This window comes from Montipora capricornis, chromosome 8, assembly GCF_036669925.1.
Source record: "Montipora capricornis isolate CH-2021 chromosome 8, ASM3666992v2, whole genome shotgun sequence".
Classification (NCBI taxonomy): domain Eukaryota; kingdom Metazoa; phylum Cnidaria; class Anthozoa; order Scleractinia; family Acroporidae; genus Montipora; species Montipora capricornis.
In genome coordinates, this window is record NC_090890.1 from 16,578,342 (window position 1) to 16,595,841 (window position 17,500).

The following is a 17,500-nucleotide window of genomic DNA, read 5'->3' on the forward strand; positions in this document are numbered from 1 at the left end:
AAGAAGCAAAGGAAATAGAAGACAAAGAGCAAGCTTATTTTGTCAAGAAAAAATAGTAATTATGAATAAAAGTGGCTTTGATTTTTTGTTTAAATTGAGAAATTGACATGTTTTTATGAGATTCATTGAGCTTGTTCCATACTTTTGTGCCTTGGTACCTTATATTAAATATTCCATAGTTAGTTCTAGTTTTTGGTAGAGAGTACGAATGCTTGGCTGATAGGCTAGTATTATATGAGTGTATCTGATGCACAGGAGTAAGGAGATCCTTGAAAGTGGAGGGGAGGAGACGGTTATTAAATTTTTACATAAACATGGCCAGCTATAGTTCAACTACATCTATTAGCTTAAAAATTTGTAAGCGTTTGAATAATGGTTTGAATGTTCATCATTAAAGAGGAGAAAGTTATGACGTTTATAGCCTTTTTTTGTAAAATAATGAGAGCCTTAAGGGTGGATTTATATGTAATTTCTCAGGTTATGAGAGCATACATGTATCTTAGAAATGGATATATTAAAGCATAGTATAGCTGGAGAAGTGTTCCAGTGTCGATAAAATACCATATTTTGGAAAGAATACCTATACGTCTTCTAACTTTTTTGCGACTTGATTAACCTGGTGTTTGCATGAAAAGTGTTGATCAATAAAGATGCCCAGATATTTGATTGACTCGATTTGCTTCAGGGGTATTCCTGAGATGGTAAGGATTATATCCCTATCAAGACGCCTTTGTTAAGAATGGGAAATAAAAAAATTTGATTTCTCGATATTCAGAGATAATTTATTTGCACATAACCATTCATTTATTTTGATTAATTCCCTGTTAGCGTCAGATTCTAGATCTAATAGGTTCTTATGTTTGTAAAATAAATTAGAATCATCAGTGAAGTGGTGGAATTGAAATAAATCAATGATGAGTGTCGAGACAGCCTCAGCAATAAGTTTAATAATACTCGTATCATTCATCAGAAAATCAGTTACTTGCTGTTTAAGTTTGGCTGCCGCCATATTGTGCATACCTTGTGCTGAGTTCTTCGCTTAGTTCTTAGAATTCTGTATTACCGCCAAGGTAGGCATAAATAATCTCCTTAACAAGGATGTATATCAAGAACCGAGTTTAAGTAATTTTGTGCAAATTACCAGCCTAGACCGGAAAAAAAAAAGAACTTAGTTAGGCGGAGCGGACGCATCTGCACGTCATGATCACTCAATTATTCAATCAATTATTCAATCCCTTGCACTAGCCCTTCTAACAGGGAAAGGACCAGATGTATATCACAGAATAGGATGAGGCGATACTAATGATGAGTCTGACATATTAACCTACCTGTCAGCATATATCTGAGCAGAAGATGGCGTGAGGCAGCAAACAAAGGACACTTAGAGAAAAATGCTTTGTTAAAGCTTTGTAAAAGCTACACATTCAGGCTGGTGATTCTTTATGCTCTGTTTTAAAGTAAATAGTAATTGAGCGCACAAGCATCTAAATGCAGCCAGGTATGAATAATCGATGAATACCTATCAAGAGCAACTTCGTGAAAAGAACTTTTTGAGGAAAATAGGTTAACAGGAGTTTTTTAAACATACTCAAAGAAAGAGTAGTCCGTACATCAATACTTAAATTATTCCACAGCCTTTTTGTTGATGGAAAAAATAATTTGTTAAAGACTTCAACGAAACTAGCAAAAAGAGAAAAAATTTCAAGATTTCTTAAGAAATAATTCGTTTTTTCAGAGACTTGCTCAGAGACTAGATGTTTATCTCTCAACAATAAATAATGGCAGATAAACTGTGTGATGGCCTATGTCATATTGAAGGGAGGAATTCTTTGGATATGTTAGGCTACAGTTTTCGGGCAAGACCTTCATGCTTGCCTGTGTCACCTTCACAAGGGAATAAACAATATTCATCCAGATTATACTTTACAACAGTTTGTGCTCTATATGTGGGCTATCATGAAGTATGTACATGCCATACAGCGGTACATGCACATTAAGCTACTACTATCTTGGACGGGTATCACATGGCTAATCATGAATATAAACCAAGTTCTTGTTTATGCAGCTTAGTGGAGTCACACAAAGCCCGTTTTCACTTAGCTACTGCACCAGCGAGAAACCAAATTGCAGTATAGCAGCGTCACAGGTGGCAGCGACTTTCCAAACCCTATGTTCATGTCAGATACGACCTAGCAAAGGCAAGTGACGAGAAGTTGGTTGGTAAACCTATCATACCGTAAACAACCAAGTGGCTGCAATGAGCACAAACAGAGCACCAAAGCAGTAATCCCTATTGAAGACAGAAACTGTAAACTCGCTTGACAGGCGACAATAATTATTGCAAGTTGTCATTAGGCAATAATTTTGCTACGTTGCCGATGGTGCCACATGGGAAAAGAGGACAAAGACCAATCCCGTAAGAGGATTCTGTGATGATGGTGATTCAGTCCCCATGGCCAGGCACCTCACAGCATAACAAAACGTGACTTTTTTTGGAGCTAATTCTCAGACAAATAGCAAATTACTCTCCAGTGATTTCCTGAAATAAAATAGTCAGGAAATCAACATCCATCGACTCTGTGTGGCATACTATTGGCCAACACTACAGATTCCAGTGAACTGGTGCACATTTTCTGGACTTTGTTGATATTCACTTGGAGCCTAATGCTTTTCTAGAGGAAGCACTCCTCCGGAGTAACAGAATTTCCAACCATGGCAAGGCAACAACGTAACAACTGAAGACGAAAATTTCATTGTGTTAACCTGGCTCAGGCTTGTACACCCCGAGTTACCCAAGCCAAGCTCGTCATCAGCAGTATGGCACAGAGCTCTGCTCACACACCTTAGCGTCAGAAAAGCCTGAGGTATCGTCACTCACATCCAGGTTTGACCCTAATTAGATGCACGCCCAATTTTGACATCCAACATGAAGTGTCCCTTTAAGTCTAAGCATTTGCCACCTATTTTCAACAATAAGGTAAGCATAAAGGTTAGCATTATTTTTAGCTTTGTGTAAATGCAGCAGTTAATCTTTACGTAAAGAGCAGCATTTGAGGGACACTTTGGCGAGAAGAGCAAAGGGACACCTGCATCTAATTACGGGTCAAACCTGGACATATCTCATCATTTCTTGATGAGATTCGGGCTGCCAATGAAGCCAAGATCATGTGCTTAGCCACACACAATGTCGTGCCCCCATGCCATCAACCAGACCACCCGAGTGGTCATTTTCTCAGTTCCTGCACCTATCTCCCTGACTAAGATCATTGCTACATGGCCAAGGCTAAACAGGTTATCGGCATTTTGGAAGACGATGGTGAAGACACACCCATTGGGTATCCCCACACCTCGAGAGAAGAAGAAGACTTACACCAAGACCGCATCCGCCATGTTTAGTGTTCAAACGCGCCAGTCTCTATACATGAGTGTTTCATGGCCACACCCCAGTCTATTCCAGGCCTTAAAGGATCTAAATAATTTGTCATCAAATAAAGCTCCAGATCCTGACGGGATTTCTAATCAAATATTCAAAGCATTCGCCCCTGAGTTAGCACCTGTTATTTGTGCAATTTATAATCAGTCATTACAGGAGTCTTTTGTTCCAGGCTCATTAAAACAGTCGATCATAACACCAGTACCCAAGATTTCCCGCCGCAAGAGATCGACAATGATCTCCGCCCAATCTGCCTTACCAATAGTATCGGAAAGATTCTAGAGGGATTTATGAACAGGAGACTTCTACTTCAGATAGGAGATAAGATTGATTCCAAACAATTTGCTACAGCTGTAGGAAAGGTCATTCAACAACTCATGCCCTTGTCTATTATCTCCTACAAGCAATCCACAAGGCTATTGACTGTGGAAATAACTGTGTTAGGATCTTCTTGGACTTCTCTAAGGGTTGATCGACCATCAGATCCTTATGGACGAATTATCACTGGTCGGTGTGGACCCAGTGCTCTTCAGTTGGATAAGATCTTTTTTTAACAAGTAGAACTCAAGAAGTGCGCATCAGGAACGTTTTATTGGATTGGAAGCATACCCATGGAGGTATACCCCAAGGGACCAAGATGGGTGTCACCCTGTTCTCAGTCATGATAAATAGACTCCTAAGGGATTGGAATGTGAGAGCAAAATCCTGCCTCGCAATTCAATAAGCCTTCTCGATTTGGCAGTTTGGGACACACACTCATTTTGTATTGACCGTAAGATGAAGTTAAACCCTCGGAAGTGTAAAGAAATGCTGATAAATTTTATGGAGTACCCGAACACTGTTATTCCACCTATTTGTATTGGAAATCACGAGCTCGAACATGTCTCATCTTTTAAATTACTTGGTGTTAAAATCAGAGACAATCTTAAATGGAATGACCATATAGACTACCGGTATATAAACTATGAACTGGTTTTCCTGGTAAGATCCATCTTTTATCTTCTGTTGTGAAATAACGTCAGGCCTTTTGCTTGTTCCAGTTTATCTAGAATTTTAAAAAAGTTGAGACTTTTTAGAAACAAAATGAAGTGGAGAACACTTGGATCGCAAAATTTAATGCCCTTTTTCTTATTTGCCTATTGAAGGCGCAAAAACAATAACCCTGCGAAATACTATCAAAATTGCGAAATGCAATCTATCAAGTGCTTTATGACCATATTTGGGCAGTGTATCATTGTGTTGAATTATAAATATATATAGTGTTAATGTAAATATATAAAATATAGGAATTGTACATAAAAATTTTCCGAAAGTTTATAAATAATTAATAAATAATAATAAATAATATAATAATGGTAAGGCTCTATGTATTACATTCTTCAAAGTTTTTCATATGATGCTTATGTCTTACAGAAGGACTTAAATAAGAATGTCTTTAAACCAGTCTAAATTTATTCAAACGAAGATGACTCTCGTATGGATAGAGGTGTAGTGTTCCATAGTCTTGGCCCGTGCAAAGAAAATGCACCAGTGGGAGTGGCATTTGCTGCAGACGTCGTTGAGCTCTCGCGTCAACTCGTTCTAGTGCTGAGGGAATGCACTTTGTCTTCCACAGTCTCCTTGTTTCTTGGAGACAAAAAACATGTTTCACTCCACAGTGGGCTCATCCAGCTGTGCATACAGGTGCGTCCATTAGACTGCTAACATGCTGTGTTTCGCACTGATCCTCAAAAGCCCTTGTAGATGACATGCTCTTGGCACGTCACCAGATTGCACTAGAGATTGGTCAACTGAAGAATCAGAACAAGAACCCGTGGCCAAGGAGACCGTGTTGGAGCTCGAGTAAGAACTACGTCAGCAGGACCCTTTGGGAGGGGCAGTCACTGACTTAGCCTTAGCTACGGCTACAGCCACTCTGAATTCTCACATACATTCCCAGGGCTTGTCGGCTAGAGAAATCTGGACGCAAAGAGGTCAGTTTTCCAACAAGCAGATTCCACTTTCTTACTATGACCTCGTTATCAGCATGCATTAGCAGCAAAGGCAAGCTAACTACCCACACAGCGAAAAGTCCAAGGCCTCAACCACCTACTTGTGCCAGTCTGGCCCCAATGAAGTTGGAGATTTGGTATATCTATACTTTGATTGTACCAAGACCTGTGCAAGGGACATATACCTTGTCGTTAGTACTGATTATGCCTTTTGTAATGTAAGGGAGTTTATTGGCTCACAGCTATGCAGCACATCATACCACGTGAACAAGACAGATTACTACTCTGTACCCGCCAAGGTTCCTAAGTCAAGCCCGAGCCAACCACCGTCTTGGAGAGATGAAGACGACTCCCTGTCCAAAGTAGATAACAACCAACTGCCACCACGAACAATACCTGAAGCTATTGTTACGCCGGCTGGCACTGTTATTCTCACACCACAGACCTAGCTACCAGACTGCAGCCCAACTGACAGTGGCCATCCCACTCTACCAAGTCAGGAAGGTGATGCCTTCCCAGAAGACAAAGGGCAGATTATGGAGCCCTCTTCCTCCAATGACGAAGAGAAGCCCCCTCTAGTACCTCAGCTACCCCCAAGCCACGCCGATCCTTACGCACCCGCAGGCCCCCATCAAAGTTTGTGGATTATGTAACGTACCTGAAGCGCTGTCAATACTGACAGGCCACCTCACTCGCTGCGGCCTGCTTCTGCACTACACACGTTCATTTTGTTGTTCTGTTAAGTTAAGTCGCGACATTGTTTTCTCAAAATAAAAGAAGAAGAAGAAGAAGCAGTCACGCTAGTCAGTAGAGCTGATGTTATGTGTGCACCCATCTAACTTGGGGCCTGGTTTTAGCTCTGCCGTCTTGTATTGCTTTGTTTGATCTCGTTCCTGTTTATGAAAGGTCCTTGCAACCCTTTTACGTGTTGAGTTTGCTGACGTTACCAACTGGCATTGCATGAATTTAACAGCAAATTCAGTTTGTTGATGAGTGGTTGATTTTTGTTGTTTAATCAAATGGGTACAAAATACAATCAAGTGCCTGTTTGCTAGACAACAAAGGATAGTGGCAGTATAACCTGGAACACACAACGTTTGGAAGTCATCTTGTCCTCATTTTCAAGTGATAAATGTAATGGTCGTTACAAGTTTAAATTAATTGGTTGTTTATACGTCAGCCAACGAACGATTGGAGTGTTATTGACTTAGCCATTTATGCGAAACATCAAAACCAAGACTTTATCCTCATTCAAGAAACGCATAAACCTGGTGACAATGACTTTTACATCGACCACCCACAATTCAAACGATGGCGATTTATTACTTCTGGTTTCAAAAAATCAAAACGTGCAGGTGTAGCCATACTATTATCTCCGCGTGCTGTTGTGTTGGAAGTCAATCGAGTATCTGATGCCAGAATCCTATTAATAAAAGTTAATATCCTTGGTCAACAGCTACTGTTAACATCTTGCTATGCCCCTGACGAATCTTACAGTGAACCCAGTAAACAGATCTTCTGGAGGGATTTTAACAAACTTTTATCATTACCTGTCAAAAATGTGAGGCATATTTTCGGTGGAGACTTTAATGCTACGATAGTACCGAATTCAAAAGAATCTCCAGCTCTACCTGGATTCGGTGAATTTCATCCACCCTCATGTTACGAGCGCACAAAATCCACCTCATTCAATGGGCACGCACTGCTTGCCGCCGCCAGGCAGTACAAAATGTTCCTGGAACAATCATACTTTAAAAACAGGAGAGCGTGTCATTCTTGGACTTTTTGTTCCAACAACGCCACGAAATACAGGAGGCGATGGGACTGGTTTTTAGTCGATAAAAGCGTACATGCCTACACAGTCAGTTCCCGCAGCCATCGAAATCCAGTTAATTCCGATCACCGCTGTATTATCATTTCCGTCAACTTACCATGCAAATGGTTCCGCAAAGCAACCAAAAAACCACACAAACCGCGTCTCCCAAAGCCAAATTACAGCCTACTCACTAGTGATCCTGATATCCGTCTAAAATATCAACAATCTTTACAACAACAAGCCGAACAAATCAGTTGCTTCTCTGACAATAGCCTAAATAGGATGCATGAAATAATCTCGAACTCACTTCAAACAGCTGCTACCGATACCATACCAGCTTCAAAAGCCAAAATTGAGTCGGAACCATGGGTTACTGAAGAGTACATTTCAGCCAGATTGCAAGCCTATAATTGTAAAGATCCAGCAAATAAAAAATCAAGCATCAAACAGTTACGAGCACTACAGTCCAAGCTTATGAATCGGTACTATCAGAAAAGGAGAAATGAGATTTCAGAAGGCTTTGAAGCCAGAGAGGCTGAGTGTTATTTCCGCCAAGCTAAAGATCTACAAGGCCCGATAAAACACAGGTCCAAAAGCCTCTTTGCACCGAACTCGAGTTTGTACAACATTTTTCTTCACATTTCAAAGATCGCCAATTACCGCTGCCACCCGAGCTAAATCCCGCCGAACTGTTCCTACCTCCTACGCTAGCCGCAGCACCAGAAATCGATGACAGTCCACCTAGTCTAGAAGAAATCCGGACTATAGTTGAAAAATTCAAGCTTCGTAAAGCTGCAGGAAGTGATGATTTAGTTAACAAGCTACTGCGCTATTCAAACGATTGTCCAGATTTTATTCAAATCTTGCACGAGCTAGTAACAGTCATTTGGGAGTCTGCGGATATTCCGGATCAGTGGAGGAGAGCTACAATCAGGACATTGCATAAAAAAGGCAGTCTATCAATTCCAAGCAATTTTCGCCCACTCAGTCTCATCTCAACACTATCGAGAACAGTCACCAAATTATGCCGCAAACGCATAAACGCAAGATAACACCATGTTTTGGATGACTGCCAGTACGGCTTTAAAGAGCACGTTGGAACTGTTGACGCAATTTACTGCTTCAAACAATTGATAAGAAACAAAACTGAGGGGATACACTGCTTATTTCTTGATCTTCGTGGTGCATTCGATCTTCTCTGCCAATCGCAACTACATGAAATTGTTAAAATAATGCTTGGTACTACTAAAATTGCAAAATTAATATTCTACGCGCTTTTCATCAAAACACAACAGCAGCAATCAAATCTGGTACAATGTCGTTCAAACTTGGTTCCAGAGCTTGACAAGGTTCTGACGAAGATCTAAATCTTTTCTGTTTGTTTCTGCAATATGTACTCTCGGTGGTTGAGGCGGAAATCCAGACATCAATTCCTGACGCAGGTGTAAACTTCAATTTTGAAATTCTCAGTGAATGCATTCCGTGTAAACTGCATTCAACGGGTCCTGCTAGCGGTTCTAGGCGTATGTTTAGAATTATGTATGCTGATGATATTGTGTTTTTTGATACAGATGAAACGAGACTCAATAAAGTATTAGTGGTAGAGTCAGTTTTCACAAGATTCGGTCTAGTTATTGCTGAAGATAAAACAAAATCAATGATTTTTCAACCTGAAGCCAGATGAACAACCTGCAACCCTTCACTTTTCAACTGGCGTGCTAGAAAAAGTCAAAAAGTTCAGGGCCTGGTTGTTCAAAAGCCGATTAACGCTAGTCCCAGATTAAAAATTAACCAAGGAGTTTATTTCTCTTCTCCTAAATGCTGTTCAACGCTGATGTTTGGCAAAACTTTACATCAGAAGAAGTCAATCTTGAAAAACAAAAGTAAACGAAACAATTTTTCACCAAAAAGTTGAAAACATGAAACAAAAGTTTACACTAATCCTGGATTAAGTTAATTGGCTTTCGAACAACCGGGCCCAGATATTTAGGATGTCACGTATCTTCAGATTCTCCAGCACTATTTCTAGACATGCGAATCCAAGCAGCATTCACAGCATTTAACTCAAACCGACGTGCACTTACCAACCGCAATATCAGCCTCCCAGCCCGTGTTTCACTACTTGACAGTTTAGTGCGCTCAAGGCTTCTATATTCAGTCCAAGCATGGAATTTAACCCAGCTGGAAAAAGAGCGACTCGACATGATCAGCTTCTTACGTAAGATATGCCAAAAAAGACCCACAAAATGGCGATTATAGTTTCATTATCTCTAATCAAAAGTTATACGAGATAACCTGTACAGTTCCACTTCAAGACTTCATTGATAAACAATTCCTAAAGTTCCAAGGCTATGTTACCCATCTTCAAAACAACAAACTCCAAAAACAGCTCCAATTTATGATTCCCGAGGTTAAAAACACACAGAATCTTTGGAATAAATGTGGCAAATTACTAGGAGGTTACGATGGTATTCAAACTAGATGAGTCATGCAGTCTAGAGCAAAATTCGGACAAGCTATTGATTCGCGGTATGGAACTCGCAGAACAAAGCAAGCCAAGTGAAACACTTCTCCCGGCTAATTATCATTGTCATTGTCATTGAAAACATGCGCAACCAATGTGCACGAGTTTTAGTGTTCACAATCGGACTCAATTAACGCAAAACTTAATCGCCTGCATTCATTTGTTGGCTGATGTTATAAACAACCACTTAATTTAAACTGGAAAAGACCATTACATTTATCACTTGAAAATGAAGTCAAGATGGCTTAGAAATGTCGTGTAATATCGCTGATTTTTGTAATCAAATGTATTTCAAAAAGTTCTATACTTCATATACTGTAAATGTGCAAGAATTACTCTATTATTTTGTATTCCAATTTTCAGAGAAGAAGGAGGGTAATGGAAGAATCTGAAAAGTTGACAGCATCTTTAAACAGGTAAAGCTAAATCAGTTCTTGTGATTGGAAAGAATTTCTTGCTTTCAACTTCCTTCTTGACTGATTGGGCTGAAGATCTTGAGACACTGGAAGAATTTCTTGGTTGCATTGACCTCCAATACAGCCTCCACCCATTGATTTTACTCTAGAAATGGTGCCTTCACTCAGGGGAGTCACCAATTAGGACCAGTTGGCTCTGAACCGAAAAAATCTGATCATGTTTGCAAGGTGTTGATTGTGAAATAAAGAAATAAATTCTAAAATATTGATGTTTTTTTTTTGTTTTCTTGTGTTCTGCTTTTGTAACGTTCATTTTACATTATTAATATCAGCAAAGTATGTTCGCGTCATTACAAGGCTTGTTATCCATTTTTATTGAGTCACTGGCAGGTCCTCTAAGAAACAATAGTATTTCATGATTTCCTCAATGTCCAAACTGAGGAGCAAAACTTAAAAGTTAAAGAGGGTGCAACAATGCTGTTTTTACCCAAGTGTGACTCCAATTTTTTTCTAAGGTTAGTGAAACCATTCTCTCCTCAGACGCTCCCCAGTTGATGAGTAAAATAGTCTGCTGTTATACAGAGTTAATTCTGTCAAGTCTCACTCCCATCTCACAGTGGGTTAATGGAGGGGCATAGTTTTTACTGGTTAATTAACTCATTCATTCCTCAGGCACCCCAGGACGCCCCCAGTTGACAAATAAAATTGTCTGGCATTAGACAATAAAATTTGAGTCACTCCCAGGAATCAATGGGTTAAGATTAGATTAACTATGCATTGTATGCAGTTTGTATCCTTCTTTGTTGATAGCATGCTTAATGAGAACTCAGATGTTGCAGAAGTCGAGCACATGCTGCATTTTAATGGCACTGAAATCAACAAAGAAGAGGAGAAGCTGGCTCAGTATGCTCTATGGGTGGAAAAATATACCCCAAGATACTTCACTGAACTGCTTAGTGATGACGTAAGCATAACATTTAACAAGGATAATTATTATTGTTAACTGATATTTGAAGACGACACTATCAATAACAACGCAAAAGTCTTTAGTTTTCAAGGAGAATATTGTGTCTAAATCATGTCCACGGGGAATACTACACTTTATATACAATGAGTGCAAATACAAATACAATAAGCTTTTAATCTGTACAATGCTTAGCAGATACACAGAATGAATTGATTCTTGTCTGTTGTGTCTTCAGTGTTAGATGGTTGGTACATCAGAGGAAATGTAAAGGTCCAGCCAAATACGGGTAGACACAACAAATAAACACTTGGACACAAAAAAATGCTTTTCTTTGCTTGTCCTTTGCAGGCTATCAATCGAACATTACTGAAATGGTTGAAACTTTGGGATAAAGTTGTATTTGGTAAGGGACAGGACAAGGAAAACAAGGGAAGACCTGAGCAGACTAAAAAACCGAAACCAAACTTCGCAAAAAACTATAAAAAGCAAGGAAGTGGAGTCCAAGAAGAAGGGGACTGGAAGGTAAATCGTTTTTTTTTTTTTGTTTAAATAAACATGATAGCAAGTCACATTGTCTTCAGTAGACATGGTCACACGGCAGCACAAATAAGTAATTTATTACTGGTAAATAACAAGAACAACATTAAGGTAGCACCAGGGCAAAAAGCCTTTGTTGCATCTCTTCTCCGTGTTCCCAAAGCACTTGTGTGAGAGGAGAAGGAGATTTTGCCTTTAAAAATGTAGTTATCAATTATCGAGCTGTCAGTTTATTATGCTTTCAGATAACCAAAATTTGCATTACTTCTTGCGAGAATTTGGACAGTAATACTAATTTTGCAAACTGACACGGACTTTCTTTAACAGGTGATGAGGTCAACATGTACTGGTATTTGTTACCCTCCACCATCAATTTAGTACAAACATACAATGTTAGTTGGTGTTACTATTTTGGCCTGTAGTTTTTCTAGAGAATGGCCATCCATACTACCTGCGAAGGTTGTTTTCTACAGTGTAGACATTGCTGCACTTCCATAGAAAGCATTATTGTTATTGTCTTGTATTGCTGAATCCTTATAGTGCCCAAAAGGTGACCTTTGTTACTGTGTCAATTAATGAAATGTCAGTCAACACTTTTGGTAAGGACATACTGTAGTACTTTTTTATTCTATCGTTTCTAGGAAATTGATGTAACTGGTCGTCCTGTTTATAAGGTTTGTAGCCACTGTGACATGTGCACTTCTCTTAATTAGCCAAAAACCGAAAGTGGATTGAAAAGAAAGATATGGCAAGCAAATGTTGTTTATGGTTATTTTTGGCATACAATGTAGGACATTTAACTAGATAAACTAACCTGAAGGGCATGCTCTCTCTTTCTCTTCTCTAGTTTTTGCCAAGTAAAGAAAACTTGTTTGGACCTTGCTACAGTCGTGCCTGTTAAAAAGCTGGAGTGTAGTTAAAATTCTTTTGGGAAGAGGGCGTAAATGAGCAGTGGCCTCTTTTTTGAGATATGAAAAGGAAGCTGTGAGATAAAGTTTGTGACAGGGTTCGTGCTACTCCTTGAAGTCCTTTAGAAGCCCTAGAATTTAATTTTGGAGTAAAAGGGTGCTTGAAAAGCCCTTGAGAAAAAGGACTTTGTGTGAAACTGCTTGAAAGCTCCTTGAATTTTGGCTTGGGTGAAAATTGTAGAGATTGCATTATGCTAGGAGTAAATGATGATCATGCTTAGTTAAAGAGACCTTTCAAAAATTGAGCAAATTGACTATTGGGGAAAGACTAAATGCAAAACTTAAAATGCCTGTGCGTGCATCGAACTGGAAGGAGTCTGATAACGAGAGCTTTATTGGGAAACTTAACACAGACGAGATAAAATGACAAAGAAGATACTTCCAATTTTCAGAAAGGGGCAGAATGGTCATTTTTCTATGTTTTCTTCATGTTTTCCCATACAGTGTGCACCTGAAGGGTGGCTCAGTTAAAAATTAAACATACGTTACACTGAGTTTTAAACCTGTTAACTGGCTGTTTTCATCTCAAGGAATCTGCAAACAAACTGCGGCGTTTCTAAAACGAGGGTAAGGGTAAGGATACGAATACAGAAAGTATCCTAAAAATGCATAAAAGCTAACCTTAAACTTTTGTTTAGGCCTAATTAGGCCTAAGGTTAGCTTTTATGCATGTTTAGGATACTTTTTGTATTTGTATCCTTACCCTTACCCTGACCCTTGGTCTTACCCTTACCCTCGTTTTAGAAACGCCAAACAAACTGGACTACCAACCAGTGTGACCGGCCCTTAACATGATTCCTTTGCAGCAAGGGGCAAAAGAGACTGAGCATGTTTTTCAGGGTGGTGAACCCTCACAAACTATCAATTTTTTGTAAGGTGTTTACTAGCAATGAGTAATGCAGTGTCTGAATACATTACCAAGTGTAATCTGTGCATTTTCTGTACAACATTTTCCATAGGTGGCACTGCTTTGTGGTCCCCCTGGTCTTGGTAAAACCACCCTTGCCCATGTTATTGCTCGACATGCTGGATACAATGTAGTGGAGATGAATGCAAGGTGAGATAGTGATAAGTAATCCGACTCACTGCTTTACTGTTACAGGTACATGAGCTATAATTTGAGCTTATGCACTCCTAAATTGCCTATCACCTCTTAGTTTCCACATTTGTTCCTTTTGTTGGCGTTGTCGAGTTGCCAGGACATATTTATCAAGCACAGCTCGGAGATAGCCTTAACAGCCTTTAATCTGAATAAGTTTCCATAAGTTGAGATTACACGTTGGAACTGGAAACCTTGGCTACATCTGCCTGTTCGATTCAATCAGTTCAGTGCCTTCTGCACAATTCACTAGAAGTAGAAACAGTTCCAATAAGGAAACAAACTAAAGTAGTCATAAAATCGTCTCACCGGAAAGAAGACATTATAACACTTACACAAGTGTGGGTCCTCAGAGTCAATTGCAGCTTTTATGTGAGAAAATACATTCGTAAGCAAACTAGAACTGTACTCTCACTAAACAAACATGACCGACTTAACAAGGTCGTTGAAAGGGCTGAAAAGGCCTATGGGAAGTCACAGGACTCCCAACAATAATAATAACACCTTTAAAGGGCCCCTAACCCCAAAATATTTTTTTTGCTAAAGTGAATCTTTGCACCTGTTCGAAACGCATTGCAGCAATTTTTTCCCTTTTCTAACAAATCCTGCCATTTTATAGGCTTCGAAAGTTGCGAAAATCCAAGCATCTTTTGTTCGCAACCAAGTCAGAAGGGGAGTGGGTCTATTCCTGACTTGACGTCACAATCTACTTTGCATGCATGTTTACAAATAGTTAATTCAATGTAAATCACTTTGTAAATCACTTTGACGTCAACTCAGGAATAGACCCACTCCCCTTCTTACTCGGTCGTGAACAAAAGATGCTTGGATTTTTGCAACTTTCCAAGCCTGCAAAATGGCAGGACTTGTTAGAAAAAGGATGAAATGGCCACAATGCGTTTCGAACAGGTGCAAAGATTCATTTTAGCAAAAAAAATATTTTGGGGTTAGGGGCACTTAAAACTTTGAAAGGGTGACCACCAATTCGCTTACTCGACCGCAATTTCACAGTCAAACAAAGCAGCTCTCAACTGGGCATCCATTTCACACAAAAAGCCTATAAATGGAAGGGGTTTGTAATGATAAGTTCAGTTCCTAAAGAAGCAAATAGCCGGCCACAAAACCGCGAAAAGACAAACGATTGTTCCCTGTTGGTTATTTTGCCTCAAATCGCAAGTTGGAGCTTATCAAACTGCTTTTCAAAGTCTTCTCTGGCCAAAAAGAAACTGTCGCAAACATTGCTTACAAGTTCGTTCATTGCAGATAAATGTTCTGCAAACCAATGTAAATTTATCCAGCGTCGAGAGTTCAGTTGAAATATGTCTGACAAATAGACAATAATAATGACAAGAAAACTCACCAATGATGTCAGCTGTAAGCTTGAATGGCGGCATGGTGTGTGATTGTTGAAGTATGCCGGAATCTCTGTCAACAAGGAATTGCAAATGTTGGGAGTTTTAAAAAAATGTGAGAGAGTGAGGCATGCATTAAGATGGAAACATTAAGGTTAAGTATTTTCTTTCTCACTCTACATGTATTTTTCTCGGCTTTTAACGGTGTTCTTCATTGAAATTTTCTGTTATCCTCGGCTTTTCTTTAGGCTTTCTTCGCTTAAATTTCTCCAATTTTGTTGCCTCTTATCTAGTGCTCTTTCCTTCTCTTTATTCCGTTGCTCCTCACTAATAGTGTGAAATACTTGACAACAAGTTCCTAAAGTAAGGACGTTTTTGAACGCAACGACAATGCCCACACCATTTCTTGTGTTATTTCCCGCCAAGAAAATATAACGTACCCCTTCCGCTGACGGGCTGACACCTGATTCCCTTCCCTTCCCTGCAAAGAGTGTATGGCCGGGAGTACGCTGATATCACAACCAAAATTTCTTCGGATAGATAGTTTACCAAATTTTCTTAGCTATAATAATAATAATAATAATAATTGAACAGAAGGAATAGTTTCAATTTTTTGTAAACAGCTTTGTGTAATTTCATTTTCACATATTTTGCTTTGTCAGCCCTAGCATTCCTTAACACCTACAAACTCATTGTATTTCTAGCCATAGATTCCTTTGTATAATCCTGCTTTTGCACCTTCGCCTTCTTATATATGCAGATCAGCTAGTTTTTTCGTCACCTGCTTGTTATAAAGTTAGCATTTCTTAGTTTTAGGGCGGTTCTGTTTTGGCATTTTCTTTCGGTTTCGGTTTGAAAACAGAAGACAGAAATTAAAGGGTTTTTTTTGGCATTTCGTTCGGCCAATAATAATAATAATGATAATAATAATAAAAACAAGATATGTCGGTGTCACTTACAAGAACCTATGTAAAAGTTGAAAATCTAAATGCATATATATAAAACTGTAAGTTTGAGGGATTGCTCCTTTAGCTAAATAGCCAGACATTGAGATTGTAAATTCCATACTTATTATTTAAAAATATCAATTTAATTTAACAATATCAACAAAATTCTCATTAAGAGACATTCCTGTTATGCATATTACAAGGATTGCTCCTTGTATAGTTTTAAGGTTCTCGGAATGAAAGATTTTTGTTGTCTATTTGTCTTGGAAAGAGGTGCGACTTTTGTTTCTTACACCCCGTTCACAACAAATCTTAAACATGTTTCAATCCTGTGTTAATAAACTTGTTTTATTAAACTGCCTGTTCACACCGCGGGCGCGTTTAACAAAACATGTCTAAAACCGTGTTTTAAAAAAACTACTTTGACGAGGTTGTTTATCTTTTGCGTTTAATTAAACACATCCAAAATGGTGGCCGTTAAAAAAACCTCGCGGCAGAGTTTGGGAGAACAGAGAAACCATGTTGTTACATGTACTTCAGACATTGGGCAACGAAAATATACAAACAAAACTTTTATCCTGTACAAGAAAGAAGCCTACAGGGCAAGAAATCAGCTCATTTCTACTTGACAGGACAAATTTAACATAAATCACATGTTTCATATCTTTCTGTTGAAATCAAGAAGGTACCTTAAGGCACAAGTGCAGCTTTGTGTTTTAGTTAAGTAACATGTAGTTTGTCTTTCACTAATGTTCGTATTAAGTTGTCTTGTTTCCATTTATTTAGTCTTTTTTGCAAATTTGTTGAAATGTTTCTTGGGTTCTTCCTCCAAGTTGCAAAGGTCATACCTTGACCTTTAGTTGGTTTTACCTTTCTACTATGCTTCAATTATCAATTTAGTTGTATCCTAAGCCTATTAGTTGTATTTTCAGCCTACGAAAATAATTAATTTGTTTGTAGAAAATAAATATTTGGAACTTTCCATCATCTTTAATGTTTGATCTCCGTAAAGTACTTTCTCAAGTTCTTTTTCACATCTGGATTTATCCTGATAGTCACCAAAGCCACATGCATATGCCGATCATCACCAGATTCTTTCATTCTGGGACCGATCCTGTAGCTTTCGATTATTGTACAGTATATGTAGAGAAGTACCTTGTTGGTATTGAGCCAATGGCATACTAGTAAACAAAAATGCACCAAGCCGTAGTCGTCGGTAAGACTGATGATGTCTTTTCATTTCTTGTGAAAAATTCCACTGAAATATTTGGAATCTGCATAGAGAATAGGCATACTTTTCATAGTCACATATTTGCTATATGTAAGAAAGTAAATGAAATCAATTCAATGGAATGTTGAAATTTCGCAAATTAATCACAAGAGACACTAACAATAATAACAAGATGCCTATAAGGGCATATCTGTGGGATACACAAATTGTCCAGTTACA

At 38.8% G+C, this 17,500-nt stretch overlaps 1 protein-coding gene across 1 annotated transcript in view; it reads left to right on the top strand.

Annotated features, from left to right (window-relative positions):
* The window catches only part of LOC138013754 (chromosome transmission fidelity protein 18 homolog), a 77,097-nt gene that overhangs the window by 41,069 nt on the left and 18,528 nt on the right, over positions 1–17,500 (top strand). The window contains exons 5-9 of the mRNA XM_068860826.1: positions 10,128–10,180; positions 10,991–11,144; positions 11,496–11,669; positions 12,326–12,358; positions 13,612–13,709. Of these exons, the coding sequence (XP_068716927.1) occupies positions 10,128–10,180; positions 10,991–11,144; positions 11,496–11,669; positions 12,326–12,358; positions 13,612–13,709 (512 nt within the window). The remainder of the gene's footprint in view (positions 1–10,127; positions 10,181–10,990; positions 11,145–11,495; positions 11,670–12,325; positions 12,359–13,611; positions 13,710–17,500) is intronic.